The sequence below is a fragment of the Rhagoletis zephyria genome, unplaced genomic scaffold (genome assembly GCF_001687245.7).
Source record: "Rhagoletis zephyria isolate East Lansing unplaced genomic scaffold, Rhagoletis_zephyria_1.1 Rzeph_scaffold_00062, whole genome shotgun sequence".
NCBI lineage: Eukaryota > Metazoa > Arthropoda > Insecta > Diptera > Tephritidae > Rhagoletis > Rhagoletis zephyria.
Window position 1 is genome coordinate 549,898 of NW_016157146.1, and position 19,396 is coordinate 569,293.

The 19,396-nt window shown below is 32.5% G+C and overlaps 1 protein-coding gene across 1 annotated transcript in view; it reads right to left on the reverse strand.

Moving 5' to 3' along the window:
* The window catches only part of LOC108370646 (putative nuclease HARBI1), a 112,419-nt gene that overhangs the window by 40,774 nt on the left and 52,249 nt on the right, over window positions 1-19,396 (reverse strand). Inside the window, exons 2-3 of the mRNA XM_017626038.1 lie at window positions 8,671-8,837; window positions 8,076-8,212 (exon numbers count right to left, since the gene is read on the reverse strand). Of these exons, the coding sequence (XP_017481527.1) occupies window positions 8,076-8,212; window positions 8,671-8,837 (304 nt within the window). The remainder of the gene's footprint in view (window positions 1-8,075; window positions 8,213-8,670; window positions 8,838-19,396) is intronic.

Here is a 19,396-nt window from a genome sequence, read left to right on the forward strand (position 1 = left end):
ATTGTAAAACTCTGTGCACGTCATTTTGAACGTATTTAGGTACATATACTAATCATCAACTATTGCTTGTGCAAAGTTCAACTATCTCGAAATGTGACTATTTCACAAATGAAACCGGTGCACTGAGAGAAAGAAGTTTAGAATTAAAAAAGCGTGCTAAATTAAAAAAATACGCATATGAAAGAATACCAACCCAACTCGTAATACATTTAAGTATTTAGTATAGAAATATTCAATTCAAATACGCCCATATTAAAATGAAGCGATTTGCAATTACCGATTGCTTTTTCATAATTAAGTTAAAAAAATATTTAAATTCCATGCTGGTTGTAATGGTAATTGAACCCTAACGCTCTGGAAATTAGCAAATTGTGGCAACCATCGTCGCGCACTCAGCTAGTGCCAGACATGTAAATGTTGAGTTTGAATCAACACCACGCGTGTGTGTTATGAAAGTATTATTTTTAAATACGAACATTTTTAAACGATAATAAAATAGAAAATATTCATGTTTACTATGCGTTATTTCCCTCGGTGAATTCATAACATCTTTGTGAATATTACAACGCGTTTTTTATCTTAGTGTAGTGATTTTTGAACTTCTATTCAAATTTGTGCAATCAAATCAAAAACCGAGGCACTGAAACGAAACCCGGGACATTTTAAGGTTGGACCGGGACACCGGGATAAATAGTCTAAAACCGGGATATGTCCGGGAAAACCGGGACGTCTGGCAGCCCTACAAGTGCGCTCGGGTATAAAAAAAAGTCGCCTACGTTATTTTGGCGGTTAGGGCTCGATATGTATAAGCATGTATAGCCTGTGGGGAATTTCGTAGTCAACAATACTATAGCTAACTTTTGGTCCACTTATAACGGCCTACTTTTATCTGCCTTCAAAAAAATTAAATATAAATAAATACTTATTATTTTTTAGGTGTTCTTTTATTAGTTAGTTTTTTTCACTTCATAATATAAACCATATACCAAGTATTTTCATGGAGAATGTCTTTTTTTATAGAAAAACTTCGTCTAAAGGCATAATTTGTTTTGCTATACTGTTGTACGGATCAAGTGAATGCGTAAAATAGTTTTTATTGTATTAGTCAAATGCGTTCCTTTAAGCTCAGATGGATTGTATGCAAGAAGCTCGTCTTCTATTGATTTCTGAATTTCCCCTGTTGTAAATAACCTCGAATCTCTATGAAGGTCGCTCTACAATTTCGTGCTCAGAATATTTGGTGAACCATGGGAAAATCATTACGATGACAACATTTAGAAAACACGTGTTGACTTCGGAACCGTTCTATGTTTCATATTAGGCCAGATTGGCGGTTGTTTTGACTTGCACGGAAATGACTTTACCACACTTGCATGTGTATCTAGGTATGCGCTTTCGCATTTATTGGATATTATAAAAGCTATGTGACTATTAAATAATTAAATTTAACAAAATTTTATAATTTTTATCTTCCAGCTAAATTTAAGGAAAAATCCGGGCCCGTTAGGAAACAGCCCCACCCTATAGTCGAGCCTGCACATATATGTATAAATATGTATACAACCGACTTGTATATATCGCTAGCTTAGAGTGAAAAGTTGCTAAGTCCACTTTTTATGAAAACTCATATTTTGACATAGGAGGCTAAAGAAATTGAATACGCATCGTTTCGAAAATTATAAAGGTACTTGTTTTATTTTTTCCTCTTCATAAGCAATAAAAGGAAAATTTGCTAAGTCCAAAGGAAGCACCACCAATCCGATAAGGCCAAAATAATACGACGTCTTTTAATAAATATCGAATCCTTCTGATTCTTATGGAGTTTTGCTTTGCTTTAAACGCGCAAAATGTTTGTTTCAAAGTCTTGCGAAATAGTTAAAGAAAATGGCTATAGGAAGATTTTTTCCTCTCCTGTAAAATTTTTAAAATGGGACTTAGCAACTTTTCTTTCTAAGCTAGCGATATGTAAATATATATACTTATTCATCGAGAACCTTATCGAAAAACCTACCTGAAAATCGATAAAGTTACCGTTTTTGAAATCGGCACGTGCCATGATTTTGAACTTCACGTATTCTAACACTGGAACACCCCCCTAAAATAGTCGAATCGGAAATTCCATCGTTCCAGACCGATTCAGTTGAATCTGGTTCAAGGACACCGGGACCTGTTATACGAGTACATACATAGATAGATGGTGCATGCCAGGGAGAGCGCGCGTTTTTAGCGCTTTCGCAGCTGCTTAAAATTTGATTACAAGCCTACAGGTTTTACAGGTTTTACTCAAGTATATGAAGAACAGTTTTCAACACGAAAATTAAAAAAAATCATTACTAAATTTGAAAAAAAAAAATTAATTTGTTATTATTGTTTTAATATCCAATTTTTTCTATTAAAAAATAATTGTATCGACTTCTCGTAATCTTCATATGAAAGCCAAGAAAAAGTCATAATTGGTACGATGATTAAGTTTGTTTTTTGTTAAAATGCTTGTTTGCGCGGAAGCATATGGGTGTTTCCATACAGCCGTACGCGACATTCGTACGCTTATAGAGTAACGTAAATCTATCAAAAATAGAAGTTACAGAAAAAATAGATTACGGTTATGTTGCAACCAAAGGGTACTGTGTTTAAGAAAAAAATAAACAGCCTCGAAACTTTGGTGTGGAAAATATCCGTTCGAAACCAGGTGATAACGTACGCGAAAAAAAAGAAGTGGTTTTAAGGCATATATAACTACATATATGCGAAAGTCTGCGAATCATGAGAGTTTTTCTTTTCTTTAAAAATTCCTAAACCAAGCTAAATAATGTACCTTTACAATTCTTCCATTTTTTGATAGAAATTATCTCTGGTTAGTTTTTATTAAAAAAAAATATAATAACGTACGCGACATAACGTAAGCGACAGATTTTTCCCCCATACAATATTTTTACTAGTAACACATACTAAATTAAATTTTTTCAGTTCTTCTCTCCACCGTTTCGCGTTTTCAAAACCCTTTTCCGCCATCTGAATACGAAATTTAAAATTATAAAGCCGTTTGAATTCATTTGCATGCATTTTCGGTTTACATTTTATGGAAACACGCATATATGCGAAAGTCTGCGAGTCATGGGAGTTTTTCTTTTCTTTAAAAATTCCTAAACTAAGCTAAATAATGTACCTTTACAATCCTTTCATATTTTAAGAGAAATTATCTCTGGCTAGTTTTATATTTAAAAAAAAAATTCATTGTTTTACAACTATTCTAAATAATTTAAATGGGACATTTGCAATTAACATTGGTTTTGATGTATTTGATTGAAATTTTCTTACTTGCAATAACGTATGCGACAAACCTTAAAGGGTAATTAAATTTTTTTTACTTCGGTTGGAAAGAAAATTTTACTGTATATCTTTAACTAGAAGAATTCTCGCTTAAGAATTGTAATCTGCATTACCTGCGACTGCCAATATACAAATGACATAGACAAACAATGTTTTTGCATAACGTACGCGACATTAGAATACTATCAGAAGCAAATCAAAAAATTACCGTTATTCGAGCTCTAACTTCTCCTTTTTCTCAATTTTATAGTTAGTTGTTATTGCAAATTTGACTTTAAGATGTAATTGTAATGTTTCAAATCTCTTAATTTAGTTAATAGGAAAGAGAAAATAGTTCATTTCATTAGAGAAAACTGAGTCGAAGAGACATTCAGTTTTACTCTTCCATTTTTGAGTTTTAAAATTCCAATAAGCTGAAATACTTCCATAATATAAGAATTCGAGTATTTTTCTCTTATTAATTCGTCTTAAAAACCCTTTTCAGTTTGTTTTTATTTTTTCAGTCCTGGTTGACATTTTCATGGAAACACCCATATATTAAAAAGTCCTTTTTTGGCATGCTTAAAGTTCAAAAAAATATATCTCAAAAACTGTATGTGTCAAATGAAAACAAAAAAATACGGGTATCAAATTTTTACCCAGAGAATGCAATGGCAAACCCCCTCGGCAGGCAATGGCAAACCTCCGAGTGTATTTCTGCCATGAAAAACAGCTTCTCATAAAAATACAATCGCCGTTCGGAGTCGGCGTAAAACTGTAGGTCCCTCCGCTTTGTGTGACAACATCAAGGCGCACGCCACAAGTGTAGGAGAGCTCGGCCAAACACTAACATATGTGTAAGCGCCAATCTATTATCTATATATTAATACGCTAACATAAATTTTGTCTCCGTTCGTTTGGCGATTCTACCGAACCGATTTCAAAACCAAGAACACCGTTGGAAAGGCATTTTTCCGTAGATCAGCAGAGTTTATATGGTTTCACAATTGGTTGAAAATTACGGTCAAAGGCGTCGTTTAAACATTTTCGAATTGTGTAAAGATGTTGCTGCAACATGTTCAATTTGACATGTTTCGCCTGTTGTTTCACTACACATTTGAAATTAAGCTTTGAAATAAAGATAAATATGAAGATGAAGAAATAAATGATAACGATCCAGTCAAAAAAAAAGAAGGCAAAAGTGAAGATAAAGACGAAAATGGAGACAATGACAGATACATAAGAATTAGAGTAACTGAAAGGGTAAGAACATTTCTTGAATTTATGAAGTGAAACTTCTTTAGCGGCAGTTGGTTGTTTGGGAGTAAATTGTCAAATTCAAGGGGAATAATGCACGGTTTAGCGGTTTGAGAATAAAAACAAAAACAAAGATACCTAAATAGAGGTACAGGCAAAAACGAAGATCAAAGTAAATTTAAACACTTTAAGTTAAAGGTGAAGACGAATATGCAAAAATAAAGATAAATATGAAGAAAAGGATGAGGATAAAGATCGATATTGTTATAGATATAAAACTCGATATTTGTCTCGATATAATAATCGATATTGCTATCGACAAAATAATTGATATTGTTATCGATACTGTTATTGATTAATAACCGCTATTGTAATCGATATAATAATCAATATAATAATCGATATGGTTATCGATACAATAATGATATTGTTATCGGTATAATAATCGATTAAATATTTGATTTTTTTTATTGATTTAGTAATTTATGTTGTTATCGACATGTACAATAATCGATACTGATGATTGTTATATTTACCGATGAATTAATCGATTTTGCAATCGTTTTATGTTTCTATATGTTTATGGATATTGTTATCGGTATTTTTATCGACACAGTTATCAACAGGGTTATCGATATAATAATCGGAACATGGAATGTGATCACATTACATGACATCACATCACATGATATGGTGAGACATCACATGATATTACATCACATTATATGATATCACCTCACACGATATCACGTGACATGACATCATATGATATGACATCCCATTATATGGCATGACATCACTTGACTTGACACACATGCTATGGTATCATATGACATGACATGGCATTACATGACGTGGCATCACATGATATGACATCATATGGTATGACATCATATGACATGACATCAGAGGATATGACAACATATGACATGACATCCTATCACATCACATAAAATCACGTCACATCTTATCACGTAATCGCACCTTATCTCATCTACGTGAATAGAAAAAGAAAAGGATATAAGCAAAGATGTGAAAAATAAAAACAAAGATGAAGACCAAGGTAAAGTTACCGATTTCAAAACCAAAAACACCGTTGGAAAGGTAATTTTCGGTAGATGAGGAGAGTTTTTATAGTTTCGAAATTGGTTGAAAATCATCGTTTAAAAATTTCCATATTTGTGTATGGTTCTTTTTGCAACCTGTTCAATTTAAGCTGTTTCGCATTTTGTTTTACTTCGTATTTGAAATTAAACTGTGAAATAAGATAAATATGAAGATGAAGAAACAAGACGATGAAGACAAAAAAAGGCAAAAGTGAAGATAAAGGCGAAAATGGAGACAATGAGAAATACATAAGAATTAGGGTAACAGAGTTGAAATTTTCCGATAGGAATCGAAATAAAATCAGCCATAAAGGTTACTGAAATTTATCGAATGATCGAAGTTTATAATTATCGAAATTTATCCTTGCTTTATGCTTATTAAGTTGTCGCAGCGTATCGAATTATTCAAACTGATCAATGTTTATTGAGTTGTCGAAATTTATAGACACAGAAACTTAGTTGTGCGAAATTACGGATAGTTATCGAGCTATAAAAACGTGTGGGATTAACGAAAATTGTCCAGTTAAAGAAATGTATCAAGTTATCGATATTTATTGCATTATCAGTATTTATAGACTTAACGAAATTTATCGAGTTTTTGTAATGCATGGAGTTCTTTCAACTTACAGAGTTATCGATAATTATTGATCTACTGAAATTGGTTGATTCATCGAATCGAAATTTATGGAATTTTCAAAATATAGCGATGTATCGAAATTTCAAGGTTATATAAGCTTATGGATTTATCACTGCTTATCGAATTTTATCGTGTTAATAGAGTGTAACGAGTTATCAAAATTTTTCGATAGCTTTCGAAAAATGTGGAGCTGTCAAAAGCAAAAATTTATAAAGGTATCCAAAGAATTAACATTTTTGATATATAGAAATTTATCGAGCCCTAGAATTTCAGTGTTATTGAAATTGGTCGAGCTAACGAATTTTGTTGAGTTATCGGATTTTAGTGTTTTCAAATTCATCGAACTATCGATATGTATCAAATCATTGAAATTTATCGATGAACTGGAATGTATCGAGTCAATTCCAAGTCCTGTCGAATTCCAAAGACCTTCTAAGATAAAAAAAAAGTTTTAGTTACGTTTTAGTTCCAAAACAGAAGATTTTCCAGTAAGCTAATTTGTACTGTACAAGTTTTGCTACGTGTTAAGTAAGAAAACCTCCCCAGGGCTTCTAAACACTAGAAAAACTGTCGAATTTCGACAGTGACTGGCACTCTAGTATTATTATAAATGTTGAACTATAAAACATAGCGACATGTGTCACATCATGCCAGTGCCAGTTCATATAATGTCGTTCATACATGTCACATAATAACATATGAAGACACTGTCGAATAATTGAAATCAAATCATGCATCAAATCTATGCATGTCAACACAAGGAACACATGCGACACATGCGACATAGTGAGCATTATTAATTACATTTTATATACGTGAAGAGATTTTGTAAATTTTTTAAGCACCTATTATAGTAAAATGCATTAAAGAATTGTCTAATTAAAAACCTGTATATATTTTCATCCAAGGCAGGATCAAACAGTGTTAAAAATATGCTACAGAAGCACAACAGCGAACAACTGCTTCGCTAAGTAGCAACGATATGCTAAAACAGTATGTTTGAGATGGAATGACATGGCATAACACCTTGTTTGACATAGCAATGCATGAAATTTTTGAAAAAGACATTTTTACAGGAAATGTTGAATTTTGCAGCTCTTTAATATATAAGATATAGATTCTTTACTATTTACTAAATAGTATTTAGATTATTCTGAAAGTATGGTTTTCAGGGTAGCTATTAGAGGAAACCGGTTATCTCTCTTAATATGCGTAAATTTAAACAAAATTTTTAAGAGTGTACTTACTGCAATATTTTTGTAAAATCATTGCAAATAATTTTTGAACTCAAAATGTTTATCGTAATGCAAAAATTTAGTTACACAAGCAAACCCTTAGACGCATCTTGCTCCATAGTGGAAAATCATAATGAACCCCTGATTATACCTCTCCTATTGATAGATAGGCTCTGAAGCTATTTAACCTCAATGTGACAGGGTAACGTAGTGACGTGGTGCCGCTCGCTTTCTCAATTTACCAAGCTGCCAAAGTGGTATTTAATACTAATACTTTGCTAGCTGATTGAACGATTTGCAAATAGCACAAGAAAGGATACTGGACAAATTTACCTAGTTAATAATAACGAGTCATGCGTTTAACGACCTATTTGAATTTTATAATATTTTCAGGGACGGTTATCATTATAAGTAAATTAATTTAAATCAGCATTTAATCATTCTTTTGTGATTTTTATTTTTTTAACTCAAAAATAATAATTATTGTTGAGATTTATTTTTTTACTATTTTAGGGGAAGTTTGATAGATACCGTAATAATCGGACATATCCACTGGCACTACTTGAACCAGTCGGTAACTTTTTAGCAGTTCACGTAAAAGCAGCTCCGCTAAGTAGAACAATAGGACTAAGTGTGGATTATCAGCCAGCATACCGTCAGCCGTCGAACTAAGAACAAAAATATCAAAATTCAGAAACACTTCTATGCTTTTATGATTCTTTAATATAAGTATAACTGATTTCGTTTCTTCCAAAAAATTGTCCCCTTCCACGGTGAAAAATGTGTTTGATGTTGCACTCAACCCTGTAAAAGGGCATGTTTTTGCTCCTTGTCCTTGTCCAGCTCACGCATTTCATAATATTGACGTTTTAAGTAACCATCTGATTTTCAGGGTTAAGCATCTCTCCTGACAAAACTTCAAAGGGCAGATAATGTGCCCTTTATGCCTTGAAAGAAGGCGAAATTTTAAGAAACGAACATAAATTTTCTCACCGTTTGCCTTTATTTTAGAATTGAACACGAAAAGAGAAAGGGGCGAAGTATTTTGGTAGAAACGAAAACAACATTAATCGTGTATGTATAATGAAATGTAGTTACATAAAAATATTCCAAATAACGAGTTTACCTTCTGACTTGCGGCAATATTATTTGCGCTGTATGCTTACATGATTCGACGCAGGTGCGACGCAATTTTCGTATATTTTCACGCCACTCAGGACAATCCTTCGACATACCAATTTCCGTTAACATATCATGAAATAAAGCCACGTGACTATTGATTTCAACGATAAGCTGGTTATATAAGTAAAACAAACTGAAATCATTAATCTATAATTGCATTACATGTAGTTTATGAAATATTGTTTCAGTGACTATTTAGTATACGGTTCTATTTCCGCATTTACCACTTGTCTACAAATCGACTACTTTATCGACTGCCTCTTATATGCATGTGAGCGACAAATTCGAAGGGCAATCAAAGCACCCATTAACTATAACAGGCAGTCTGAAAACGGACATAAGCTCCATATTGTTTGAAAATTAAAGAAAAACTTTAACTGAAACTGAAATATTAAATATAAAATTCGTTTATTATGTATGTGTATTAAGATGATCAAAATATTTATATTTTGAAATCAAAAAAATATTTAGAGGTCGCTCAAAGCGGTCCATTCCATGTATTTTATATTGGGGAAAACTACTTTTCGTAGAAATGATATGGAATTCTTAAAAACTCTGGTTCTCTTCAGGAGACCTCCAATAACAATACCCAATTGTTTATTTAACCATTTTTTAATACTACAGATTTTTATTTATCCCCGCATTGCATTTTCTGGGGGTTTTTGCGGACCTATAAACTATAGTACTAGGAAAGAATAGTTAATTAGATAATTATTCTCCTGAAGAGAAACAGAGTTTTCCGATCGAAAAATATTGAGTTTCTATACCATTTCTACGAAAGGACTTTTTTCCATATAAAATACATGGAAAACTTTGAGCGCTTTGAGCAGAATTCTACTTCGTAAGGGTTATTATTAGGGCTCGGAATCTCACGCAAATGCATATTTTTACTGGTCATCTTCAAATGGAAATGGTTAAGTTAGCTTTACAAATCATGAAATTTCCTTTCAAATGGAATATTTTGCAGTAAATGCATGGTTTTTCATTACGTGCAAAAAAATACTTGTTTTGCATATTTTGCAAAAAAATACCTGTTTTTGCATATTGCGCATATTTTAGTATATTTTACAATAAATGCGTATGGTTTTTGCATATTTTTGCCTTTTTTGATGTACAACCATTTAAATTTCAACTTTTCCAAGTAATCAAAATTATGAGAAATAAGAATGAAAAATTTTGTACGCAGAACTATGATAGACATTTTATTTCATTATATAATATATTGTTTATAAATGAGTTTATATTTTTATAAATCATAAGTTTTGAGTCATATGTACCGTAGTAATTTTAAAATTTCAAAATTACATTTCTACCGAAAAATAAGATATTCGAGCTAATTCGACGGCACACAGTGTACTTTTTTAACACTTCATGCCACTTATTCGTAGCTCTTTCGACAGAAGCAATATTTTGATATGAAACAAAATGGCTTTGAAAGCTAACGTAATTGGCTTTCAAGGAAAACTATTGCCACTGAGCCACAATCACTTTTTAACCTTGGTCACAAATAGTGTTCTTTGAAAAAAAACATGCAAAATCCAATCGATGTGTTTAAAAAAAAAAACATTTTTTGTATTTCTTTATTATACTAAGGGCCGATTTTATAATAAAATTAAGGAATATTTTAAAATTTAAAGGGTGCTTTATTTTGCTGATCGATTTCATAAAGCCACTTTAAAGAAAACGGTACCCTTTAGTTAAATACCCTGAATGAAATTTAAATGACAAAGGTCCCTTTTGTAAGAAAAAAAAATTGGTCTGTCATATTCGTAGTTATAATTACATATTTATGACAATGAGATGATGCGATTTTGCATTGATTAGCATTGCCAACTTTATTTCCATTTAAACGAACCTTTTGTTATTATTCAATTGCCATTGTAATATGAAAACACCTCTTGTTTAAAGTACGCTTAAGTGACACTTTAACTAAAAGGAAACTTTTGCAAAAGGATTTTTAAATGTTTCATTATGAAATCGGCCCTAATATTAGGCGTGTGCTTAAAAATTGTATGGAGGCGACCTTAGGTCCCTTCATTTGCTTGACCAGATCAACATGCACAACATGATAACATGATACCAAACTCATTTTATGCATACATTCAAAAAAACCAGCGAAAGGGCAGCTAACTATTATAGGAGTATATGTTTAAAGCCTGAAAGAATGTGAAGGTAAAAGTTTTCACTTTTACCCCGTAGCGAATGTCATGCATTAGTCCCTTAAGAGTCTTGTACGGAAAAGTTACGTCTAAAATGACTTTGTGCTCCGTTTATATGGAAGTCGTTCATGACTTTTTCATATAAATGGTAATTTCGTCGTTGATGTCATCTGTATGACTTGGTCATGCAGTGATCATTAATAACATTCAAGCGACAGTATCTTGCAATGGACTTTTTATAAGTGACCGCTGCAAGACATTGTCTGTTTTAAGTCTTTGATAAGAGTACACCTGCATGACATTGTCACCAGTGACATTGTCACATATATGTCGTTTAGGATTCACAGCAAGTGCGACGATGTCACTAAATCCTCATTAGTAGGGAAGACAAAAATATGCACCAAAAATTTAATTATATGATCATTAAAATGACCCCAAAATATTAAAAATATGCTTGATATATGCCCCAAAAAATTTATTTTATTAAGAGCGGTTACATTGAACTATCATATGTTTTATGATATTTTCCAACGAAAATTGTTGTCGATTATCGGATAAAAAGTTTTTGTATATTGAGACTAAACGCTCTATGTCACTAGACGTTGTTGGACAATATTTAAAAGATGACAATTCTCCAAGTGAAAACATTGCAATAAATTCATCTGCTGCCTCAGCGTTTTTGTATAAAACATTCCGTATTTCCTGCATACGACTATTTATATCCAGGATTTTTGTTCAAAATTCTATTTAATTTTTGAACGTATTTTTGAGATTCCAATGATTTGACGTCGCTATAAATGGACTCCATTATTTTGAACCTTTCGCCTAAAACCAATCCTTTTGTTTCTAGCTTTGTAATAACAGCACCAATTTCGTAGAGGTGTGTATGTATTTATGTGAGATCAGTCTTGATTTTTGGATTACTGAAATTTTTCTTTGACAAACGAATCGCCTCGGCATCGTCACCTAGGAAACCGTCTATTACGGTTTTTATTTGATTAAATTTCACGCTGTAGTAAATTGCTACATTAAGCCAAGTTCCCCACCGAGTTATACATGTAACAATACTCGTGCCACAAAGCCTATTTACAGCGTGGCGACGAATAACTGTTACCCCGGTTTTTTGAGAAATAAAAGGGTCCTTTATAGATTTTGCGAAAAAGGATTTTATTGCTAATTTTCCACAGATTTTACTTTAGTTGTATTAATTATTTTTCAAATTTTAATCCTTATTAACATTTGCCAGCAGTTTAAACTTTCAGAGAAAAGTTCATTTGGCACCTAGGAAGTATATGAGAAGTTGTTAAAAAAATGCAATTGATTACAAAAATAAATTTTATTATGAAACAAAAATCGAAATTTTACAACTGCTTAAAAATTTGTTTGCAAATAACTCGTAAAAAAATAAAATTAGCGCAAAATCATTGGTGTCAATATTGCACACCATGTTAACTTTCAAAATCGGTCGATGAAATGTAAAAAATCGAGTGGCCCACTCAAGAAAACTTGACTCAGTGTAAATTGGTTTATGTGCCTATACTTCAGGGCAAAACAAAAACAAATGTGCTACAAGTGCTTATGGAGTGAGCAGCTCTTAAAATGCATTACTAAAATCGAAATGGTAATAGCAGGATGCACAACGTTTTAGTTTGGTTTTACTAGAATAGGTAACGTTACGTAGGTGCAATCAGGGTGGCCAGATGCGCTGATTTAATCAGTACGTGTGCTGATTTTTTTCTATTGTACTGATTTTAAGAGCCAGAAATCAGTACACAAAACCTACGATTTTTGGGTTTGTAGTGATTTTGTACTAATTTTTACATTTAATACTTCTGTAAATTGGTGTAATTGACATTTACTTGAGGTTTACATGTTCAAAGCAATGGTTTTAGACAACTCATACATATTAAGTACACTGAGAAGATGACAATAGGAGATAATCTTTCGATTATAATTAAACATCCACTGTGAAATCGGCTGTCAGTATTTCAAACTTAAAACGACTACTGCTACGGTGCAATGTAAGTTCTAAAAATTTGGAAAAGGTGCAAACTACCGACTCTTGGATATGATATATGTAGCTTTACTTTGATTTTTGATGTTCGACCACCTGTATTTTTACTTCCACATACACATTTAACACTGTTAAATTTCATTCGTACTCGAAAATTCATTTAGCGATAATTCGGTAATATACCTTTTAGTCAACATTTTAATGTGAATGTTGTATTTAATAAGCACACCAACTAAATATTTTTTTAAATTTGTAGCTTAAAATATGCAAACAGATTCTGACTCGAGCTCGTCTTCTACAGAAACTGAATGGGCTACATTTTTTTTTCTCAATTCTTATAAATTTTAAAGGAAAGAAGAAATTTTCAAAACCTGTCAATACATTTTATTACTATTTTCCTGAGCACAGCTGTACATACATACGTAATACCATTGATTTGTTTTAAAGTAATGAATTTTTGTACTGATAATACTATACGTATTTAAAAGTCTATTAGTTATTTTTTTTAATTAATGCGCTGTTATTTGGTTGTTATATTGTTAATAATAAAAAATACGCTTAAAAATGAGCTGATTTTTATGGCTCTGTACTGATTTTTGATCCCAACTGTACTGATTATGTCCCTATAATATCTGGCCACCCTAGGTGCAATGAACTTTTCAGTAAAAAACCGCATTTATTAGTTAGAGAATTTTCTTTCTCATGTTGCTATAAAAAATTTGTGGATAGGCTCATCTGCCTGTAATGGTTTTATATATGGTTCGGGGTAAAGCGTAAAAAATATTTTTATAAAAAACAAAAAAAAAATAACTTGAAAAACATTGTGAATTAAAACAAATCAACATGTGAACGTTTGTTTGAGTCACTGAAGCTAAATTGACTTAAAAATTCAAATTAAAAGATATTTTAATATGTATACCATGTTTCTATAAATGGACTAAAGAGTAGAAAATAATTTTCCCTATTCTCATAGTTTGTTTCGATTGGTCGCCAGGACCGGATGGAGCCCACCCGAGTCTACTTCTACATGGATTTAGTTACATAGCCCCATACATAAATTTACAGAGCNGGCAGTAGGTCCTTTTTAAAGCACATTTAACAAAAAAATAAGCTTCTAGTTTCGAAGCTAGCACAAAATAAAATTTTTTTATTTGTTGTTTACAAAAAAAATATTGTCTAGTATACAAGTCAAAATTGTTAAATATATATCGCTTTCATTCATTTCTTCATAGAGTTGGTGCTTCTTTTATAGGAAAATTCATACGGCTTATGAACAGATTCATACCATGTAAATGCACCATCACTCTTGCTGGGTCGCATTTTTATTTTTAAAAATATGTAAACCGAAACTGATACCCACGCCCTACCGACCAATTAGCCTCGGTTGCTTTCTCCTAAAAGGCATAGAGAAAATACTGGATGAGTATATCAGAGAAGTCAACCTAAGGGAACGGCCTCTGAACAAGAACCAATTTGCCTATCAACCAGGTAAATCCACTGAGACTGCCATTCACAGCCTCACTTTGAAAATTGAGAAAGGTCTGGGTCTAATAATATAGCCCTTTGTGCCTCTATTGAAATTTCGGGGGCTTTTAACAGCACATCATATAAGGCAATAGATGATGCCTTGTTTAACAATGCTAAGAACAAGTAAAATCCGCATGGAATTAGGAGGCACGACAGAATCTATTTGAGCCACAAGAGGGTGTACTCTCTCGCCATTTGTGGACTATGGTTATTGACGAACTACTTTTTACACTGTGGCCGCTATGGTGTAGTGGTTAGCAGTGTGTGCTACCATTCCGCAAGGCCTGAGTTCAAGCCCCATTCAACCCAAAATCAAACAATAAAAACATAAAAGCTTTTTTTTCTAATAGCGATCGCCCCTTGGCAGGCAATGGCAAACCTCCGAGTGTAACTGTTTCTGCCATGAAAAGCAGTTTCTCATAAAAATACAATCGCCGTTCCGAGTTGGTGTAAAACTGTAAGGCTTTGTGTGACAACATCAAGGCACGCGCCACAAATCGGAGGAGAAGCTCGGCCAAACATTACGGTATTTGTAAGCGCCAATCTATTATTATTATTATTTTCACACTGAACAGCCAAGGGTTTGAAACGCAAGGCTATGGGGATGATCTGCTAATCTGTATAACATGGCAACAAGCCCTACAAATCACAAAAAAAAATGTGTGAAGATAAAGGACCAACTACATATTAATCCTACAAATACTAATGTTGTACCATTTATCCGAAGGAGAAAGTTATCTATGACTAAACTTACTTTGCTGCTGTCAGCAAGGAGATGAAGGCTTTCTTTGCCTGTTCACGACTCTTTGGTAAAACATGGCGTCTAACTCCCAAAACTACCAATTGGTAATTTAATACTGTTGTAAATCCGATAGTAACCCATGCATCTTTAGAATGGTAGACTTACGCTACGCAAAGAGCTACAAGTACAAAACTTGGTTGGAATACCTCCCTTTCCTATTTTAATAGAAAAGGAGGCGACAACGCGGCCCTGAGAATCCTTAACAACTCCGATCTGAAATTCGGAAATATGACGGGTCACATGAAGGTCCTAATGAAATTCGCTAGTCCCAAAATTAATAATTTCCAGGAAATTTGAAATGCGCATAGCAGATCAAGCTCTTTGGAATGCAGGGAATCTATACACCAAACCTAATGGGGAGATTTGGTACAGATATGGCTCCAAACGGCGGGCCATTAAACTACGTTATCGTATGTGGATACCAATTGCCAGTAGGTCGGTAGTCTCAAGAATTTCACTGTTCAACAGTAATTTGATATGTTGACACGGATGGCAAGTACGGAAGGGCGCTCCGCCGGTGGATAGTTGAACCGTAATTATATGGATCCTTACGGCGAATTGTGGGAAGTAGAGGCGTGAATGGAATCAGTTGCCGACGAGATATATGTATGAAATAACATTTTCCCAGTCACTCTGCAGTGATCTTGACGCCAAAGTGAGAAAAACTCAAATTGCACGAGTAGCATGTTTAAGGTGTTTTTGAAATATTTATCCAATTATAGTCTCCAAAAGCCTAACACCCTCAGTGAAAGCTAAAACACAAGCAGCGATTAAGCTTATTCTGTCTGTGAAGTTGGCATACGGCATGATTAAAAAATTATCTGATTAGCTTCTCAATAGTTCTAGAGTTCTTGAAAAGACAAAAAAGTACTGGATATTTTGACACAAAAAAATTGTGTATGCCAGATTAACGCAGCATATGACACGTGGCAAAAAGGCAAATAAAAAATTGTTCTGAATAGCTTTTCAACATGATGAAATTATACAAGGTGCTGTACGTTGTGACAAGCTGGTTTGGAACTCCCTTACTAACAGCCGCACTAAGAAACGTTCATTAAATTTTCTCTAGTTATCCCTCGTTAGTTATACTCGTTTGTAAATGAAAGTTTTGACAATCCTCTTAATTTTTCCCTTATTTTCTAAGGCATCATTTGCTTTTACTTGTCAATAAAAAATAAAGTTTTTGAAATATCATTTAATGTTTTCTATTTTAAAACAAATAAAATTTAATTTCGCTTTTTAATAAAAACTTTTAAACAATTTTTAAAAAAAAATTTCTCATCATTGCTTATCATCTTAAGTGAGTTTTTGGACGGTGGTCACACTAATTATAATGATCGCTATCATCGGGCGAAATAACAATTTCCGCAATAAAAATGGAAATCATTCTGTGTGCAGCAAAAATAAACGCAGCTTTCTAGGACAAAACTCAGACCAGTCTTATATTTATAAAATTAATTTATTTAAAAAGGATTCAAATTAAGAAATTAATACAAATTGCTTGTTTTTGTGCAAACTCATTAAAATTGCTATCGGTTCAAATTCAATGCTATATTCACATTATATTATATTTACTGAAATGTACATATTAGGAGTGTTAATTTTTTCGATCTTTACGATCTCGGGATTTTTGGTATGTCGTTGGTTCAATCCCGGGATCCCGGGATCAGTCCAGGGATTTAGATATTTATTATTTTTCAACGACTTAACATGAAAAAATTACATCAATATGGTTTGAGATGCGCTCCTACCATATAATAAATAATAAATAATTGGGTTTGAAACCAAGGCATATTCAACAAGGTAGAAGTGACAACTCAGTCGAGCTCTCTCATAGCTGACTGTAAAGTCAAAAAATGTAAACGAAGAAATTAAACCTTTGTTATGCATGTACCATAATTTGATAAAACTCTCTATCTTTGAAAGTTTTTGTAAATATGAAAATATTTAAAATCACAATAAAATCAGCTTCATTTTAGTTATTGCACTTTCGCTTTAATGTAAATGTGGAAATGCATACTTACACAAAATTACACACTAAATGAAACACTCATTAATAAAACCGGTTTGGCAATTTTCTCGCTTTTAGTAGCCCAATGTTTTTGAGCATTTATTTTTTTATCCAAATACTTAATTCCAATGTATATTCAACATAAAACAAAATTCAATTCTTCTAAATTCACATCAGAACTTAATTACAATAATTTAGCTATTAAATTATTGCAATACAAAATTTCCTTTCCATTAAATTTATTAAAAATTACTTCCAGTTTCTTTTGTCAGCAAGGAATTCTGGTTTAGGTTTTATCACCATGTATATGAAAGGGGGATTTTCTCTTCATATTTGATATGATAAATCCTGCATGTGGGAACAAACGCGTCCGCTTAGAAATACTCGGCTGCGATAGACAACAAATAAAGTCACTGGTACTAAAGTGGTTTTCGCGAACACGTAAAGAGTCGCCTAATCAAACATCGCAGCAATTTTCCCAAAGTTGTCGCTTCACTTGACAATTAGGAGGTTTAAAAAACGCACAAGTTTGTTGTCCTGGCTCTTGCCACACACAGCGCACCGCTCGTAATTCCTTTTCATTTTATTATGTATTTAAAATCAGTAGTACAGATCACAATTGAATATCTAAATTAAAAAATTTTAATTTTGAATTGTATAGGGTTAAGGGTTGACATTTCAGTCGCAGTTCAAAAGAGAGAAATTTCGAAATCACTTCTACCTTGTTATGCCTTGGTTTGAAACCAAATTTTTATTTAAAGTGAAAAATAAAAAATAATAAATGGGTTCAAAACGTATTTTTCATTTAAAATGAAATTTATTTCCTAAGTAACAAAACGAAAGACAGTAATTAAATTTATATGAATTTAACAATACTTTGGTGTGTACATATCTGATAAAGTAATTTAAGGCATGTCAAAAAAAGTTAGATGAAAAAAAAATTAAATAAAAAAATTTATTTTCTGGTTGAAATATGTTCATAATACTGGTGGCAGAAATAAAAGAAGCGCCTTAACTCGTCCAGTTTTGTCTATATTCCTTTTGTTTAACCAAAATTTTAATTTGTTTATAAAAGTCTACCTCTTATTAAACATAATTAACTGCATATAAACGGGCATTTCTCTAACGTCATGGTTTTTTTTAAGACTTTATCGAGCCCTAACCGCCAAAATAACGTAAGCGACATTTTTTCTTCAAAATTTTCTTTTTGATGCAGAAATATTCCTAGAGCATCTAAAGAGCATCCAAAATTTATTTTAAAAAATTCAGTGCACTGTAAAACAAAAGTATGGGCACCAAATGAAATATTTTTTTTGGGTTCACAAGGACGAATAGGAATTGAAAATGCCCCTTTAATCTATTTTATTTTTTAAGCTAATAAAGTTAGTCCTTAACACATAATTTTTTCAAAAATAAGAATTGAAAAATTTCAAGGATATTCGAAGATAAAATTATAAAAGGGCACCAAAAAATGTAATGTGTTTTAACTCTACAAAATCTTCTCCTTCATTTGATACCCATACTGGTTTTTTAAGTATATTCATTGAAAGTTTTAAATCTTTTTTTTGAATTACNTATTACCAAAATCAGTGTTCGGTTCGCTTTACGTCCGATTTATGGTCTACATAATCGACCAAGTGAGCAAACAATTAATGCGATTGTGACCAAGTTTCGCACTCAGTTTACTTTATTGGACATTAAACCAACCACACGAATGCGTACAGTGCGTACAGAAGAGAATATTGCGTCTGTTTCTGAGAGTGTTGCTGAAGACCGTGAAATGTCGATTCGTCGCCGTTCGCAGCAATTGGGTTTGCGAAACACATTTCGAACCGAACACTGATTTTGGTAATAAAATTCAATGATTTGCAAGCGTTGCTCGTTAGTAAGTCTATTCATGATGAAATGTCAAAGCATCTTTCTCTTTGACACCATGTCTGAAATCCCACGTGATCTGTCAAATACTAATGCATAAAAATCCTAACCTCAAAAAAATCACCCGTTAGTAGTATTAAACCNTTATATTAAATAGGATCGGTTGAAGGAAGGACAATACCATCACAAATGTTCAAACGCATTTATTAAAAATGTATAAACCACATTAGTAGTAGTAACGGGTGATTTTTTAAGAGCTTGATAACTTTTTTTTTAAAAAAA